Source organism: Epinephelus moara, chromosome 18 (assembly GCF_006386435.1).
Source record: "Epinephelus moara isolate mb chromosome 18, YSFRI_EMoa_1.0, whole genome shotgun sequence".
Lineage (NCBI taxonomy): Eukaryota > Metazoa > Chordata > Actinopteri > Perciformes > Serranidae > Epinephelus > Epinephelus moara.
The window spans coordinates 30,603,778-30,622,074 of NC_065523.1; the positions used below are offsets into that span (position 1 = coordinate 30,603,778).

The following is an 18,297-nucleotide window of genomic DNA, read 5'->3' on the forward strand; positions in this document are numbered from 1 at the left end:
GAGCCACCGAAGGACCGCCCTGCAGATTTACTACTGGTTCTGCAACATAGGGAGTTTTTTTAAACTCTAAAATTGTATCCGCCCATCTAAACACAAAATCAGGGAGAAAGTCATCAGTCTTTAGTTAAGCAAAGCGTCTAAAGACTGACTTGTGAGTCTAAACTGCCAACAAGTGACAAAGAGCCGTCTGCTTTGGACAGCAGCAAAGCAGGGACAGCCCGGTGCACCGCAACATTTACGCCACCACACACTCCTTTTCTCTGCTGTTCAATGATAGTTTTATATCCCCACTTGGAGTTTATAAATGCCGTTGCAAATGGCAGTTGGACTCTGCATTTGTGAACACTGCTCAAACATGCACTTGTGTCTGAATGCCGTATTGTACTCAGACTACAATGTTTACTCTGGTGAAATGTGAGGAAAATAAAAAAAATCTGACAACTTTTTTCCCACTTTATCAGTACAAAAGTTCAAACATACATCTGTTAAGCAACAATCTAAAATAGGAGGTAAAATAATCAGAATTAATTAGATAAAAACGGATAGGCTGTCTTATATCCCTTTCCCACCAAAATTAGCACATGTACACAGATTTTTTTAAACAGGTTTTTAAACATGAGAAAAACCATCAAAAAGCGGATAAACTTCTTTCTCATTGCCAGTAGGCTCTTTTTTAAATTTGTACTGGTGTGTCACGTCAAACGTCACTGGCAGGTCGGATAACAGGTTAGAAAACAGTAGAAAGCAGCATGGAGGCCAAAGAACATGTTACAGTAGTTACTTCTTTTTATATATATCTTACAGACTCATTTGGAGTGATGTTTAAGAGATGCTTAGACGAAGACAAACGTCATTCTTTGTCACCGGTAAAGAGGCTAAAATTAGCGTGTTCACCCAGGTGTTGAGTTATACTCACTGCCAGTTGGAGCTGAAGCCTATAAATACCTGTGACTACTGCTGAGTGAGAAAGGGGCTTTGTAAAGGTGTGTGACAGGGGATTACTTTACAGTTATTATTTTTAATTAATTTCAAATGCTTCAAAAACAGGCAAAATACATTTGTGTAAATAATATTTTGCCTGCAGAATAAAACTGTTCTACAGAATATTCAGTATATCAGTGTTTGTGGTCATGTTCTCAGTCTTAAACACAGCTTAACCGGGTCATGTGATCTGCCACTCCACTACAATCATATAATTATTAGAACTCCTTAAATATATTGCTTGATCCAGCTGAAAGCACAGTACACAGGCACGTGTGACGTGTGTGCTCATGATCAGGATGGTACCACCTCTGCCTCACCTTTGCCTCATGTATTTTATCAAAAATTTGTTGAGATATTTGTAGATAATGCAGAATAGCTACTGCTCCACCTGCCTCAGTCTTGACAAGGTGCTGAAAAACACCAATGAGTCCAAACACTGCATAGATGCAAGTGTGCTGAAATCTTGTTTTATCATTATGGACTCGAGATATTTGTATAAAATGTATAAATAAATTTGTATAAAAGCACTGTTGCAGGATTTTTGTACACACTCATCTATATACCTTTGTCAGGGTGTTTATTAGCTGGTCTTTGTAATCATGTGTAATTAACCTTTTTTGCTTTTGTATGCTTCTAGTTTATAGTTTATATTGCCTGTTTTACAGCTGTATATTTTTTATTCTGTATTTTTGTTCTATGTTGTCTGTCTGTAACTTGTGTTGCTGCCTGTCTTGGCCAGGACACTCTTGAAAAAGATATCTTTAATCTCTCAAGATTTTCCTGGTTAAATAAAGGTTAAATAAAAATAATAATGCTATACAAATAAAATAAAACACTGTGCTTCACAAGAAAAAAGGTCTCGATTTTATCACTTTTCATCTCAGCTATGGTCTCATTTGTTTTCAGTAATTATATCATGTGAATATTCTTTATCTAAGGTGACAATAATACAGTAAAAAAAAAACACATGCAATGTTTAAGAAACTTAATTCATGATCAAAGTACAAAAGATTAAAAAAAAAAATCCTCCTTTAACATGTCTCCTCCTATTCCATATCAACACACTGCACAACCCTGGATCTGAACGGCTGAAGACATTTCATTTAATTTCCCATCATGCCAGTGGAGCTGCTCAGTGGCCAATATTGGTCATACTGGACAGCTTCGGGTGCTACACGTCTATATTTAACTTGTACAGTATTGAGTCTACCAAATGTAAACACTAGAGTGTGTGAGTGTGTGATGGTATGGTGTAACAGTCAGGGCAGGAAAAGGAAAACGAGAAGAGAGAGAAAGATGGAGGCAGCAAAACCGTAACACTGGTGTTGACAGGTGATGGGGGCTCATGAGCTGGAAGTGTGTGTGTGCCGTCTCTCTCGTCCCATCTGTCTTTCACTACTCATTCTCGCTCTCATACGCGGGGCATACGTTCTTAAAAATGATTCATCTATTTGTACTCACGTCTGATGCAGGTCCTTTATCGGCACCTGGACAGGAAAAAGTGACGAACTCATGGCAGCGTTTGTGAACCACGAAACAACAGACTGTGGAGAGAGAGAAAAAGAAAGAGAACATTAAACTCTGTGCACAAAACATAATGTTATTCGCAATCTGAGACAGTAGTTCTCAACTCTTTTTGTGTTAAGGACCCCTAAATTAATACACATTAAGTCACAGACTCCTCTTTCATTAGATTTTTCTTCGGGGATCTCTACCTGAAAAGATTTTGGTTGTTAGATATGATTAAGACCAGAATTCTATAGCTGTCAACAGTTGAGGAAGTGAAACCTGATCAGTATCATCAGTCGTATGACACATGGCTCACTTCTATAGTGAATTACACAGTATAAATAAGCTATTCTACATTTCTTCTAGGGACCCCCCAGAAGCCCCTCAAGGACCCCTGGTTGAGAACTTTGCCCAGTACACACAATCAACTACACTGACTTTCAGCAGTTATACGGCCAACTCAGCTGGCTATACGGGTGGACTGTTCTTAAACAATGTTTGTGTGTGTACAATTAAAGTAATCCACCACAGTTCATGTGTAACCCACATAATCATGAGCCAAAAATGTGTGTATACCCCATGTAATTAGGAGGGTTGCAATCACGTGACAAATGCGCTGACAAAAGTAAAGAAGGAAGCAGTAGAAAGACCGATAGTCTGTCTCAGGGTTTTAGGAGGCAGGTTGGGGTGGATGGATGAAACTACACGGGACTTTCCCCGACGAGACAGGTGTTCAGGACCACAGGAAACCAGGTGATAAAACTGCACTCAATGTTTGGTGGCCTTAGCAAGCGCATTAAAACTAATACTACTAACATGGGAGTGGTTTTAGACTCCAATTTAAATTTAAATTCTCATTTTAACAGGGTCATCAAAACATCCCTTTATCATCTTCAGAACACTACCAAAGTCAGACCTTTTTTAACCCAGAAAGATGCCGAAACACTCCCTTCACTCTTTCATTACCAGCCGTTTAGACTATAGCAATGGTGAGCTCTCTGGGGGGCGCTGGAGCCTATCCCAGCTGACATTGGGTGAGAGGCAGTGTACACCCTGGACAGGTCGCCAGACAGGGTTAACACACAGAGACAGACAACCATTTACGTTCACATTCACACCATTTAGAGTCACCAATTAAGAGTAGCCGGAGAAAATCCACTCTGACGCGAGAAGTACATGCAAGCTCCGCACAGGAGGGCTCCCCCACCTGGGTCTGAACCAGGAGCAGCAGAGAAGCGGTGGCAGAACAAAGGGGAGCGCTTTCATCCCAGCACTTTTCTTAATAATGTGCTCCGCGTGGGTATGTTTCTAAGGCGACAATATCTTGACACTAACATGAGCTAAGTAGCTAATGTAATGCAACATTAATAGAGGGTTGACTACACAGTCAACAACTTGCTTACAAAGCCAACGGTGATAAAAGCAAAACCTTCATCCACAACATCAAGTGTTCGCTGGCCAATCTGTTCCCCCCCAAACTGCCTTCTGCCTTTATTGTGACAGTAGACAGTTGCCCAGCTAAAGAAGCAGCATTGATGTCCCTGCCGCCTTTCAGAAAGTTCAGAGATTTTCAACTGGAAGTGCTTGGAGCGGTTGCACAAAAAAGGCGATGTGCTCTGAAAAAAGACGGTGAGCGCTTTTTCTCACATATGCCCTCTCCTCATTGGGATCAGCTGAAAAAGACGGCATCACTGACAAAAAACTCTACGTGGACACATGCCCTAATGATGTCATATACAATACACCCCAGTAAATATTTATACCCAGGAAGGTATTAAAAAAAAAAAAGCTGTCACCCAAGCTGAATGGACTGGCTACGATTCATCAGCGATGGCTGTCAGTCATTAGTGGGGTTTCCACCCACCTATTTTTATTCGCATTTTCAAAAATTGCAGAAAAAAACTTGGATGGAAACGCCAGAAATTCGAAAAAAGGCCTAAAATTCGCAAAAAAGTTTTTACGCTTGGAGGGGGTGGATTTGTCAGCGAATCAGTAAAAGGAAAATGCAACTTTTTGCTATGGAAACATGTTTTGCGAATAAACAATGACGTACTGGATATCACATCACACTTCTGCGCCATGGTGTCAACATGAAAAATGGCAGCGGAGGAATGTGTGAGATATGTGGGGGGACGAAGAAACTGAAATTTTTCTTCAATTAATAAAAGAAGCGAACATTAACGCCATACTAGACGGAAAACAGCAAAGAAACGCGACCGTGTATCAAGAGCTACAGAAGCAAATGATGGATAAAGGCTTTGACAAACCATGGCAAATACTAAGAAGCAAGTGGAAGAGTTTGAAACAACACTACATGGCTGAGAGGTGTCGGATGGCTACCAGCGGTGAGGGAGGGAAACCTAAAACTAACTTCAGGTATTTTGAGCTAATAGACGAAATTCTGGGCCAAAGACTTCTGGTTACATCTATCAACTCTTCAATCAACAGCTCAGGTAAGGTAACAATAGTATAACGTTAGAGGACGAAAGGGTGACTGACGTAAGTTAGCGACCAGCATGCTAGTAGTCCCATTTGTGAGTCGCAGATCGCTGAATGAATGGATAAAACGACAAAGCAGTGGTCAGTTGTTGAGAGTCAGTTGAGAGTGTTGTTGTTTACAGTGGGCATAAGACGTTTTCTTATGACGTCATCTCATGGCGCACTCTTCTTCTACGGGGGTGTTTTTATTTTGTTCATTTTTCACGAGAAGCGCCACCTACTGCTCTTCCTGTTGACTCCCAATAATCACAAAACAATAACGAATGGAAACGGGCATAAATTCACATTTTCTTTTGCGCATTTTCACAAAATTCGCTCAAAAATTTCGATACATTTGGATGGAAACCCCACTATTGACCACAGAGCCCAACACTGTGATTCAAAAGTCTTTAGTCCACACTCTTGAAAACTGTGCTACTATAATGCATAAAGTGCGTGGTTAGATGGTTCATTGATGTACATTTTTGTGGGTTGGAAAGTGCACCCCACCCAACAACGATCTCATCGTCAGTCCCGTTTCACTGTTGACATTGTCGTAGGCCAACTCGAGACATGACAATCCCCCATAACCTAACCCTACTGGCTATCTGAGCTTTTAACCAGAATATTTGCAATGTATGTGTTCAGTATTGAAGAGAATCACTAAGTATTCATCAGGATGAAATAAGTTAGGAAGCACTGTTGTGAGTGAGCTGCACACAGTACTGATCATAGCTGCCTATTGTGAAGATCTGCATCTTAAAGTGTATACTAACCATTTTCTATCAAGACACATAGTGACATCAAACATGATCCCCGCCCTGTGCATCAAGGTTGTTATCAGCACACATCCACTCGCTGACACGCTGACTTTGAGAGCTTGGCTTTAAAATGTTAAAGTACATTTTAATTTGACGATAAGTTCAAGCAAAATTAGATATGATTTTTGAGCGGGAGGCTCGTTGAAAGTGGCGGTCTCTTGCTGTCTCCGAGCTGTTAGAGGCAGCACTCACTTAACCTATGAAAAGCTTTAGCGGTGGTAAATCTACAGAGGGATGCTGTGCTTCTGTCTTTACACCCACACACTCTTATTGTCACTCCCGCACCGTTGACTCACTGTCAACCACTCTGGATAAGAGCACCTTCTAAATGTCTAGAATGCAACGTATAATGTAACCTCATATTTATGTTGCAGTCTGTACCAAAATGACTTCTTATTAACAGAGTTTCCTGTGTGTGCAAAGTTTGCTGTCAACAGAACTGTTAAATCAACAGGCTGAGTTTTTCCTCCCTGGGCAGAGATATGTTGAAAATAATAAGAATACACATAAACACACATGAATGATCAAAGCAAGACAGTCTGATCACAATCTAAGTGAGATGAAAAGCGTAACATGGCTCCACTTTACAGGTTGCTAACAATCAGCGATGCGGAAACATGTGACGGCTCCGATGCACAGCGAGCCTGTCATCTCCACCCTGATCAATGTCAGCTCCACTGACAGGCAAGACGAACAGAGGCTAAAAATACCTCACATACGCAATCGTCATGATTGTGCCCCAGAGTATATTTACATAGTGTGTATGTGTAAGGGAGAAATATAGAGAAGTGCACTGGACTGGAGATATTCTGATGATAGCAGCAGCCGGAACAGGTTATTGAGCCACTACTGAAAATAATAAAGCATATTTGAATCATCTTGCTCTCCTGCAGAGTTATGAAATTTTGCAAAACCTGCTCATCTACATAATAACCCCAATACGAGGAGAGTAGAGCTACAATTGTACTGTAATTGATTAATCATTTATTTGTCCCGGCACAAACACCTAATTTTCTTATGCTCCAGTTTCCCATTTATTATGGGTTTGCTGTTGTTTGATGTGACAGTAAATTGAACATCTTTGGATTTTGGACTGTCAAACAAAACCAGTGATTTGAAGACATCATCCTGGACTTCAAGTAAATTGCAATGGGCATTCTTAACTTCAGATATTTTATAGACCAAACAATCATTCTAATAAAAATAACTATAAGTTGCAACTCTAGAGATGAGTGATAACTGTACAAAGAGCTCCTCACAGGAAATTTAAACGGTCAAAGCTCACTGTCAGCATGACATACTGTAAAATACTGACACAAAGTTTATAGACCCAGTATATTGCTGAACTTCTCTGCACCTACTCTAACTCCTGACCTCTTGGATCCTCCGAACAGGGTCTTTTAACTGTCCCACGATCGAGGCTGGCGGGTTTTCAATGGCCTGTGGTTGTTCGTAACGGTTTTAATATTTCAGCATTTTATAATCTTTTCTACGTATTTAATTGTTCTTCGTTTTATTCTGTTTTTTATTTGTGTACATCTTGAATTGCTATATATTTGTGTGTCATTCTTTTATTTTGTACAGCGCTTTGTGCAGCTGGGGTTGTTTTTAAATGTGCTATACAAACACACTTCATTTGACTTGATTTGAAAGTACTTTTCATCTGGATATGCCACAGCTGCAACAGACTTTCTGACATGTTCTAAAACAAAATGTTATCCACTTGTAAATAACTTTACAATCTCTAAAACGATATGGGCACAGCTACCTTGTAAGCCACTTCACCGTTCTTTATTGTCATACACCATGGTCAACACACTTTCTTCATGCTGGAATCACTTCCTAGTTCAGTGGAGATTTCATGCTACTTTGTACTTCTACTCCATCTAATGTCAGAGGGAAATATCAAACATTTTACTCCACATCAACTACTCCTATTAATTACTACTCCACAAGTTATTAATAGGATGTTTACAATGCAGTCACAGCATGGATCACACTCAAAAGTGCAACTGCACAAACGACATGGCTGTCTGTTTTGTCTGAGCATCATGTCGTAATCCAGACTTTCACCAGGCTCATAAGGGGCCAGTTGTGAAGATGTGTGCCAAATCTTATCTACATCCTGTGTTCCATATAGGGCAGTAACAGTTAGTGTATTTGCACTGAACCGTCGCAGTACAGGGGTCACAGCTCAGTGAACACAGCCACATGCTGAATACATGGTATGTGGATTGATACACATAACGTGGAACCAAAGTTTACAAGCACAAACTGCACCTGGAGACTTTTAGCCGTACACCTTTGGCAACATGTGCTGAGGTTAGCAAGCTGATTGGCGTGCAAGTCAGTCCCACTATGGTAAGTGCAAATTACTGGTTCCCAGTCAGCTACGACAGCAGTGGAGAGGGAGCTTCGTGTAAGACAAAGACAGTGTGTCGGCATTGCTCCACCGTTGCAGGGGATGTGAATGGAAACATGCTAACACTCATTCAATGGCATCACCTAGATGTGCAGATGTACTGGATGATAAATGTTTGGGTAGCCAAGGTAGAATTAACTGAAACTCTCCTCCTACTACAGAAGTTTTTTTTTTATTATTATTCTATATATTTTGATATTTACAATTTCATAGCATAACAGGTGCTCTTCAGTTTTACAGTTGTGACTTGTTGCCTTTTGGGAAAGCGTTTGTTCAGTGTTCGTACAGTGTAATACACAAGAGTTATAAATGCACTTGCACTATTTTCTGTTCAAAATAAATGAAAGAAATATATCTTTATGCATTTACATTTGTCCCGCTGTACCGAACTCACACTGATATCCCTCCATCCATTCATTCATTTTCATGCGCTTATCTGGGCCTGGGTCAATCCATTCATTCATTTTCATGCGCTTATCTGGGCCTGGGTCACGGGGGCAGCAGGCCAAGCAAAGCACCCCAGACGTCCCTCTCCCCAGCAACGCTTTCCAGCTCCTCCTGGGGGACCCCAAGGAGTTCCCAGGCCAGATGAGATATGTAATCCCTACAGCGTGTTCTGGGTCTGCCCCGGGGCCTCCTACCAGTGGGACGTGCCCGGAACACCTCCAGCAGGAGGCGCCCAGGAGGCATCCTGATCAGATGCCCGAACCACTTCAACTGACCCCTTTCGACGCAAAGAAGCAGCGGCTCTACGCCAAGCTCCTTACCCTATCTCTAAGGCTGAGCCCACCAGCCCCATGGAGCAAACTCATTTCAGCTGCTTGTATCCACAATCTCATTCTTTCGGTCACTACCCAGAGCTCATGACCATAGGTGAGGGTTGGGACGTAGATGGACCAGTAAATTGAAAGCTTCACCTTCCGGCTCAGCTCCCTCTTCACCACGACAGTCTGCCGCACTGAAATATCACTTCTGTGTATCGTTACACCCCTAATTTCACATATTCTGCATACAGGGAGCACAATCTATGCTGCCTCTTTAAAACTATGCACTTTGTCTAATGCACTGTGTCAGTGATTGTTAGATCAGAGTATTGAGAAAAAAAATGTTAACATGATATTTTCACTGTTAGTGGCCACCTCCACTGTCTCATTTACATATTAGGAGACCAGCTTTTCTATTCTATTTAATTTTATTTTATTACATTCTATTATCAAACCAGCACCAGGAGGGCTAATAATTAACACAAATGCTCTATCTCCAACACACACACACACACACACACACACACACACACACACACACAAATCATATGCACCTCAATGGTACTTCACTCCCACGCAATATCCTCTCTTTGGTTACACCGCCCACTCACTGCGATGATACCACACACGCACACGCACCACCCACTCATTCCAGTGATATCGCAGATTGAATATACAGAGTGAGGGTGCAGGGGATAAAGGTAGAGATAGAAATGATGAGAGTTATGTGCATGTATTGCTTCAAGGCAACTGCTCTTTTGGAGTATTGCAAACTGCCAAATCCCTAAGCAAAACACACACACACACACACACACACACACACACACACACATAGATCTGCCACTAAAATAGAACTGAACGCTATCCAGTGATATGACCCTTGGGCCAAAACAAAACAATACCTCTTGACAAAAACATACTGTGCCAGGAATGAAGTGTGCCCTCCGTTTCACCCTTTCACCAAACTCCCAACTTTTCATCCACCCCTATAATTACCTCACTCATGAATTTACACATCTGTTCAGTTAAGTATGTACTTATTCACAATGGTGGAGATTTAAGAAGACAGGTGGCATAATCTAATCTCACAAAGCCAGACCACCTCGTCATATTTACAGAGCGCTGAGAGAAAATGTCTAAAAACAGAGATAGTAGAACATCTTAAATACCTGAGGCACATCTTTGATTGACTCAGATTACCTCGCTGTCTGAACAGCTTGTTTAAACTATTTTAACCAAATATTGCACTTGAATTTTTCCAGTGAGGAGAAGGAAGGGTTTTTACACTTCCCATGATGATGTTGTGCATGCATCAGTGAAATTATAGATACGACAACATTCAAAATGTTTCTCACAGTATGTAGCATCTGAAACAATAGTTTTAATTCTACAGTATAGTGGTTCAATTTGAATTTGCAGCACATTTCTGTACTTGACTGTGTTTTGCACTTCACAGATTTTTTCTTTTCAAACTTTGTACCTGTTGTCAAATTGTTAAAGATGTTTTTGTCACTTCCTTTTAATTTGTCTATCTATCTATTTATGTCCTTTGTGTATTGAGCTCCCATGGCCACCATATGTTAATAATAATAATAATCCAAGCTTCACTGTTTTTCCACAGGAAACAATATGGGGGCTGGCTGGTAACAAACAATCTCAATTTACAGTTAAACAGTACATTTTAGGCGAGAAATAGGCGACGCAGTAACAGAATCTTGGTTTGATATTTGATCAACACTGCTAAGCCTGCCTCTTCTTCATAAATTCTCGTATTACTGCCAAACAGTGCACTGAAATATTTTTCTGAAGACATTTTAGGCAAGAAATAGGTTATACGGTCACAGAATCTTGGGTCATATTTGATTAGCACTGCCTAGTTTAACAGTTTGATCAGAGTTTGGTCTGGGTTTGAGAGACAGAAAGAGTAAGAGGGGTGGGTCTCTGTCTTGATCCACTTCTAAAGTCTTTGTGTCCTAATATGTAAGTACAATCTGTAGTTCAAGCAACAGCCCTAAAGCAAGTGGATGACAGATTTGAGCTGTGAGATGAGCAGGGAGATGTGGGCACTGTACGATGGAAGGAGGTTCACCATAATTCATTTACACATACAAAATATCCCTTTAAGCTGTCTTTATGAGCTACAGTTTCTGTTCCACCCCTCAGTCCCATGACAGAGCTTTGTAAAATCTAATCTACTACAGTATCATGACAAAGTTTGAGCACCAAATAATTCTAATGAAGATCATTTAGCTAAAGTTCAGGGGCAGGACCACACCTCAAACACTTCCTGTCATATGTCTATAGACGCCTCTCAGCCCTGCGTGCCTGTTTATTCTTGTTTTCTGTGCCCCACCCTCCTGGTAGTTTATTTCTCTCATGTGCTGTATCTCACGAGGTTCCCTGGGGGTCTGCTGAGCCAGGAAGCCATGGTGGATCCTTCCCGTAGCTTTCCCCACAACACAGCCATCACCCTGCTCCTCTTCCTCCCATCTGCCACCAACTAATTCATTTTCAATAAACAACTTTTTTGCATCTCAGTTTAATGGTGTGGTTTTTATTCATAAAACCAACATAAAAGCACTAAGCATGTTGTTGCATTCAACAGCTGCAGCTCCCAAAGTCTGGTGTCTTGCTCTGAACTGAAACTGGTGTCCGTCCAGTTGCTGTAGACGATCCCTGCCTGTGTCCCTCACAAACCCTCCCGTCCTCCTTCTCTGCTCCCCTCTGCCCTCTCGGTGCCCCCTTGTACTGATCCCAGGCTGACTCTGCCTGGTGGAGCTGGCATGCTGCCTATGTGCCTCCATTATTTATAGTCTACATTAAAAATCCATGAAAAACACACACACTGCAGGTACACACTCAGTTTACTACACTGACTAACACAGGCACAGTTAAAACTTCTCTGTCAGTTCTTTCTCTATCCACCTGTTTCTTGTTGTGTTGTCTTGTTTCTATCTTGCACTTCTCATCACGCTGTAACATCACTGTGGCTGTGACCATGACTACAGTTACTGCAGAGGTAAGCAGCCGTGTAGTGTACCTGTAAAGTCTACCTGTAACACTGGCTGAGCATAAAGTTACACTACAGGCTGCAGTTAGCAGAAATCCTTTTGCAGCCAATGGGGAGCTTCACTTTTCACTGTCAGCTTGGGTTACATTCACGCTAATACATTTTCATTTTAAAAGGCCACTTGTAAATGACCCACTCAGGAAGCGGACATGGATGTCTGCAAGGTACCCTGGGTGCACTGGTTGTTAACGTTCTGGGACGCCATGTCAGGTCCTGCCTGTCCTGTCTCTTTCAAAATAAACGCACTACGTCAGTACAACACTGCAAATTTAAGTTTTTTTTTTCTTCAACAACAAACGCACATGGTTACATTTTGCCGACACACACACGTGGTTGGGTTTACGAAAAAAGATCATGGTTTATCTTTAAAATCTTACGGTAAGCGAACACTGACTCACGGGTGAAAGTTGGTGGTTGTTGAACCCATCCACCACCCTTCACACCCGCTCTACTTGGACATCCGCTGCCTTATCTTTCTGTGTTGTCCTGCTGCATTTCCCCCTGATGTCACCGGGCACATTTAAACAATAATGGTAACCAGCAGCGTATCATGCCCATGTGAAGCTACGGCTTTTTTCGTGGGTGTCCGATGCCAAAAGTCACTGACCAAGCGCTGGATTTCTATGACTTCAGAGTGAGACCTGGGCTGGTCCAACACAATCCCAGATTTCTCCAACTAAAACAGGGGTTTAGCAGCTTTTTTTAAGATCTGCATTTTTTGGCGTTCAGAAATGCCATAGTAGTGTGGACGCTTGGTGTAAACACAGCAAAAGTTATGCGATTTAAAACAAAAAGTGTAGCGTCACTTAAAAAGACATCTGAGAGAGATCAGTCAGACTGCTGTATTATAAAAGCCTTGCACAAAAATTTATTCAACAATCAGCCTTACAAATGCTTTTATGTTAATCTTGTTCCTGCAGAAAAAACAGCTTCACTGGTAAGTCACTGGAACTCTCCCACTATAATCTCTTTCACTGTCATTCTGTGACTTGTATAACTGCTGTGCAAGTGTTAACATGTTCTCTTGTGGTCCCAAAAGCCATGACTGTCTCAAGCATTCCTCCCAAGATGGAGCATGCCACTGCATGCACAGTCACGTCCACATAATATTCTCCTATACATTCTACCTCCCTATATGTACAATATCACTGAAACTGCAAGGCATAATCACATTTATATTACAATTAAACAGCTAAACGATTAGTAAATTCATCAGTTAGTCAAGGGACAGAAATTTAATCTGCAGCTATTTTGACAATTGATCATTTTTCAAGCACAGAAACATGGCACCATCCTCTCAAATGTGAGAACTGGCTGCATTTCTATTATATTTTTGGTTTTGGACGGTACATCTGCAGATAAAACAAGGAATCTGAAGGCAACACCTCAGGCCTTGGAAAATTATAATGAGAATTTGTCGGCATTTTTGCAAACAACTGATTCATCAAGAAAATAACAGGAAGATTAATCTACGATGAAAACAACTGTTAGTCGCAGCCCAGGTGATTTGTTTCAGTAATTGCTTTAAAGGATGTTCAGTTCTTTATCTGTTCCTTATTTATATAATTAACTGATACAGGCCAAAGAATCATGTGGGATATTGGAATTTCAATAACACAGTTTCATCAAGAGTGTCATACAATATAGCACCAGATGAATAAGAAACTAAAGCCCCTGTATCAAAAACCAATGATTTAGATGATCGTTACTTTAAAACTCCTTCAGTGCAGTTGAGCTGTTATAGACCCTTTTAGAGTCGACGTCACATGACTCGCCACCACAGAGCTGTAGGCTGCATAGGAGTCTTAAAATGTGGTCTTGTTGTGTTATTGGGAGCTGGAATAGAAGGAGTCATGGCTTAAAACTTAAATTTTATTGCATACCAGCCGCCACTGCCTGTCAACAAAATACTATAGTTAAATGAGATAAGACCAAAGGACTGGACGGAGGCCATCATCAAAAATGCTCACATGTGCAGCGCACACTTCATATCAAGTTAGGGAAAAAGTATTTCCTGTTTTAGGGATGAATAACGTTATGTGCAGTAAGGGTTATCATGTCAACCTCATCAGAAACTGGGGAGGTACAAAGAGGGATATTGGATTTCTCCGTAACACTAACTTTTTAGCACATTAGCTAACGTTAGCTTTGATAGCAAAACAAACTGGAGGAAACTTAAGTGTCGTCCTCCTTTGTAAGATTGGCATAGTAATCAACCACAAAGCTTCCTGTGACATCATCCATCCACTGAGTGAGAGCATACGGGTCGGCCAGTCTGGTTCCGTTGGTCAGTGTTTATTTATTCAAGTAACACTTGCAGTCCCGGACAGTGAGTGACCTGACACGGTGGGTTTGTAGCTTCAGTCTGATGATCTACACTATAATGAGAGCTCGGTTGGTTGAAGAAATGGAGCTTTATATTTCTATATGAATTAAGGAGCGCTTAAGTTAATCACGCATTCACTCCGCTCTGTGCTATGCTGCTCTTTCTCCACAGACAAAGTGCACTTTGCCACTCTGAGAGTGCTGTGCTTTGGATAACCGAACAGTACATTCAGACAGAGCTCTGAATTTCAGATGGTCCAGTCTGTGCCAGGGTGCACTCCGGCACTCGGAATGACTATTTCCATATGCACCACTCGCATCATCTTCCTCTATTGTCTAGAACAAGCCAACAGAACTTGCTAGCTAGCGCTAACTAATGTTTGTGGAGAATGTTTTGCCTACAGCTAAGCCCCGCCCACCAAAAAACATCATACTGTTTACTAACAGTAAAAGGGTCTTAACGTGCATGGCTTGTGTGCATCCTAACTCCACCACTCTTCATATGTAGTACAACTTCTTTTCTTAGCAGCAAAACAGCATGTTGATGACCTGCGATTCCCCAGTGGTGAGGAAATAGCAGACGATCACGAGAGAGGTTTCATATCCCCTATTGAGTGAATACGAGCTGTTACTATCAGGCAGAGGGTACAGGATGCCAGCCCTCTGAACCAATCACGCTTGCAGATTGTTCATACCTACCAGTATCACACTGTTGAACGAACATAAGTGTGTGAGGATGCTGCACTTTATGATATGTAGAGCACTGTAATGACATGTGGTGAATAGGTCTATGATATGGACATGGTGCCCTGTTGTTGATGTTTTTGTTTTTTGGTGTTGTTGTTGTTGTCAGTGTTATGACAGTTGTGTGTTTACTCATCTGATGTCTGCTGTACGGCACACAAAGAATATTCGAAGGGACTAATAAATATCTCTCTTTTTCCTACACACACACGCGAGCAAACACACGCTCACTAACGACCACTTCAAACCTGTTTTTGTCAGCCACAGCTCTTTGAAGTGTCCCACGTTGCCTCGATCCCTCCCCAACAGTCACGTGACATCATTATGTAACGACTGGTTGTCAATCAATACCAACCTCTCATCAAGCCCTCTGAACATCAATACAGCATGAGGAGAGCGGGACCAAAACAGCATCTACCTCTTACAGTTCAACAAGAGTGCATCATCTTACAGTCAGTGCGTGTCTTTTGTTTACTCTCAAACTGAAACAAGCACAGTTGTTTTCTTTAAGGATGATGTTCGTTCTATTAGAGAGTTGACTTTTCTTTTCAATGGTTTACTCAGAATTTAAAACCAACTCCAACGTACCAAATGTCACTGGTTTAACAAATACTAACCACAATACAGATTGAACTTTCAGGCTTTTAGATTAATGGAGTGATGAATTTTTGAAAATCATCTTTCCACTCCCCTCCCTTATATTTCCTGTTCTCCCTTCTTCTCCCACTCATTTCGCTTTCTTTCCACCATCGTTTTCTCCTCTCCCCCTTGTTCCAGTATATTCTGTTTATGAAATGTTGGCAGAACACTGTTGTATGCAGCCGTTTCCTCTAATGAGCTGCCAATGTGTGTGTGCGTGTGTGTTGGAGAGACGCAGTGACACGCTGTACAGTGATGTCCCAGATTTAGATACTGTCAGTGGCCAGGTTCAGTGCTACAGTATATGGATTGGCAAAGCTCTCTAGTTAGTCATATTAATTAATGTATAGCTGTAGTAGTACATCACCTATAGTATATCACTCACAAACACACACAGTGTTCCCTAGTTGAATACATGCTGTACCTGACTTTTGTACAGTTTGATCGATGATTGTCAGCACAACATAACTGATCGACTGACTAACTATTTTAATTACGACTAACTAGGGTTAGTCCAGGCCGGGGTTACACTTATCTGCTCAGTACAGCTTGTGATAAAATCTCAACTCTGACTACACTCGAGTGTCAACACTGACTGCATCAATATTTCTCGAGGGTATTTAAATGCTTGAGTAAAATGAAATCCTGTGTTCTCAGCAACTGTCACAAATAATTACTCATTCACAGCATTAAATGCAACATGCCAGAGACTGCTTGAAATTTAACCAAATTTCTATTTGGCCTGGCTTTAACAATACATGGAGTACGGACACGGTATGACACGTCTGGCACAGCATGCATGCAGCAGAGTGCACCCATTATAATCAGCTGAAGGTCTGTCGGACATAGTAGCGGACGTTTCCAGTCGCCTCTCTGTCCGCTCTGCCAAATCTGTGCTCATACGTCTATTTTGCAAGTGCTTTGTGGTTGGGTTTGGACAGTGGTGACGTATGGCTGGGTGTTGCTCATCAGGATGGGGAAATCAGCTCACCAGTCTGTAAACCGACTTCTGCTAGCTAGCCAGGTTGAGGTTTTCGAATGTAAACATGAATAAACATCAAGGAAAAGATGGAGAACAATGGGCACCAGCTGAATTAGCACCCTGCAAGCCATTGTACAGGTGTCGGAAAATGAAACCGGACGACCTCTGTGCCGCATCAGCTTCCAACAGAATATCAGGAACTACTTCACTGAAACTCAACAGCGCCATTCAACCAGGAGCCTCTGCTTCTATATGCTGGTCTGACTGAGCAGGGGACTCTGCTGAGAGAAGGAGAGGAGGCTTGTGCTTTACAGTGAATTGTGAAGGTGGGAATGTGAGATGCTGTCCTGTTCCTGGTGTGGATCACTGCTGTACACCTTTCAGAAGCAGCTGCAGGGACCATGCAGCCATCTTGTTAAGGTCGGGATGTGTGAACAGTTACATCATTCTACAACTAGAAGCCACGCATTGCCAGAACAATCCGGAAACATGGACAATTATAAAGCAGTGACGAACAATGAAAGAAGACGCAAGAAAGGAGTAAATTACGAGGCACAAATTCCATAAATGATTGATTGATTGAAGCAGCTTAACTGACCATGGAAGCTGTACTCGCTGGCACGGGCACCAAGCTGCTCAACACTATTTGTATGTGGCTGGTGTATTTTCTCTGCAGCTCTCCAACAGGTAAAACTACACAGAACTGTGTAAAAAAAATAGGTTCAGTCTGTTTAAAAATGCAGCAGAGCAAGCTTGTGGGTGTTATTTCACATTAAAATAATTAAATCAAATCAATGAATCCTGTTGTTTAATGCAGCTTATATGCTTCCAAACCCTGCATAACCCCACTGCATTAACACTTGGCAAAACTCAATATGCACACAGTAAGCTGGCAAGTACACACATGCTACACACACGTCTCCGCCCTGCCTATGCAACATGACGTGTCACATCTGTGCAGCTTGTATTTCAGCTGTAACATTTTTATTAACTCACTGAGAAGTCATAATTCTCTCAAACAGGGGATCTCGTCCAGCTTCGCATTTGATATTTACATAGTAATGACACAATAAGAGCCAGGCTCAGGACAGTGCACTCTGCTATAACTGGAGCAGGAAGTAACAACCACACTCCCCATTGAGAATAACATGCATTTGATGTGAAAGCCTGATTGCTTTCTGATTGACATGATCAGCTGTTTGCTCGCTAATGAAGACAACAGATGACAATTAGGTTTCCAAATTGACTGACTCGGTTCGCTGACTTGACTACTAAACTTCTCCATCACATCATCTCCCTGACCACGTCCTGCAGACCTGGCACGGTGCTGAAGCAGCATGGAGAGAGGTCTGTGTGAGCCAGACAACAGTTCTTGTTTCTTGCTCTTCCTACTGTCTCGGTGCAGGAAACATCCTGATGAGTGGGGTGAAAGACTCAAAGAAGAAAACTGTTGCTAACGGAGGATGACGAGAAGAAGAGCAAGATGATAAAGAGGAGAAAGCGAGTGGAAGAAAGTCAATAATCTGAACAAAACACACCATTCACCTTGGGCACCTCCC

The 18,297-nt window shown here is 41.7% G+C and overlaps 1 protein-coding gene across 1 annotated transcript in view; it reads right to left on the bottom strand.

The window, feature by feature from the left end:
• The window catches only part of LOC126405058 (protein kinase C beta type), a 150,898-nt gene that overhangs the window by 97,420 nt on the left and 35,181 nt on the right, over nt 1-18,297 (bottom strand). The window contains exon 3 of the mRNA XM_050068576.1: nt 2,446-2,528. Within this exon, the coding sequence (XP_049924533.1) occupies nt 2,446-2,528 (83 nt within the window). The remainder of the gene's footprint in view (nt 1-2,445; nt 2,529-18,297) is intronic.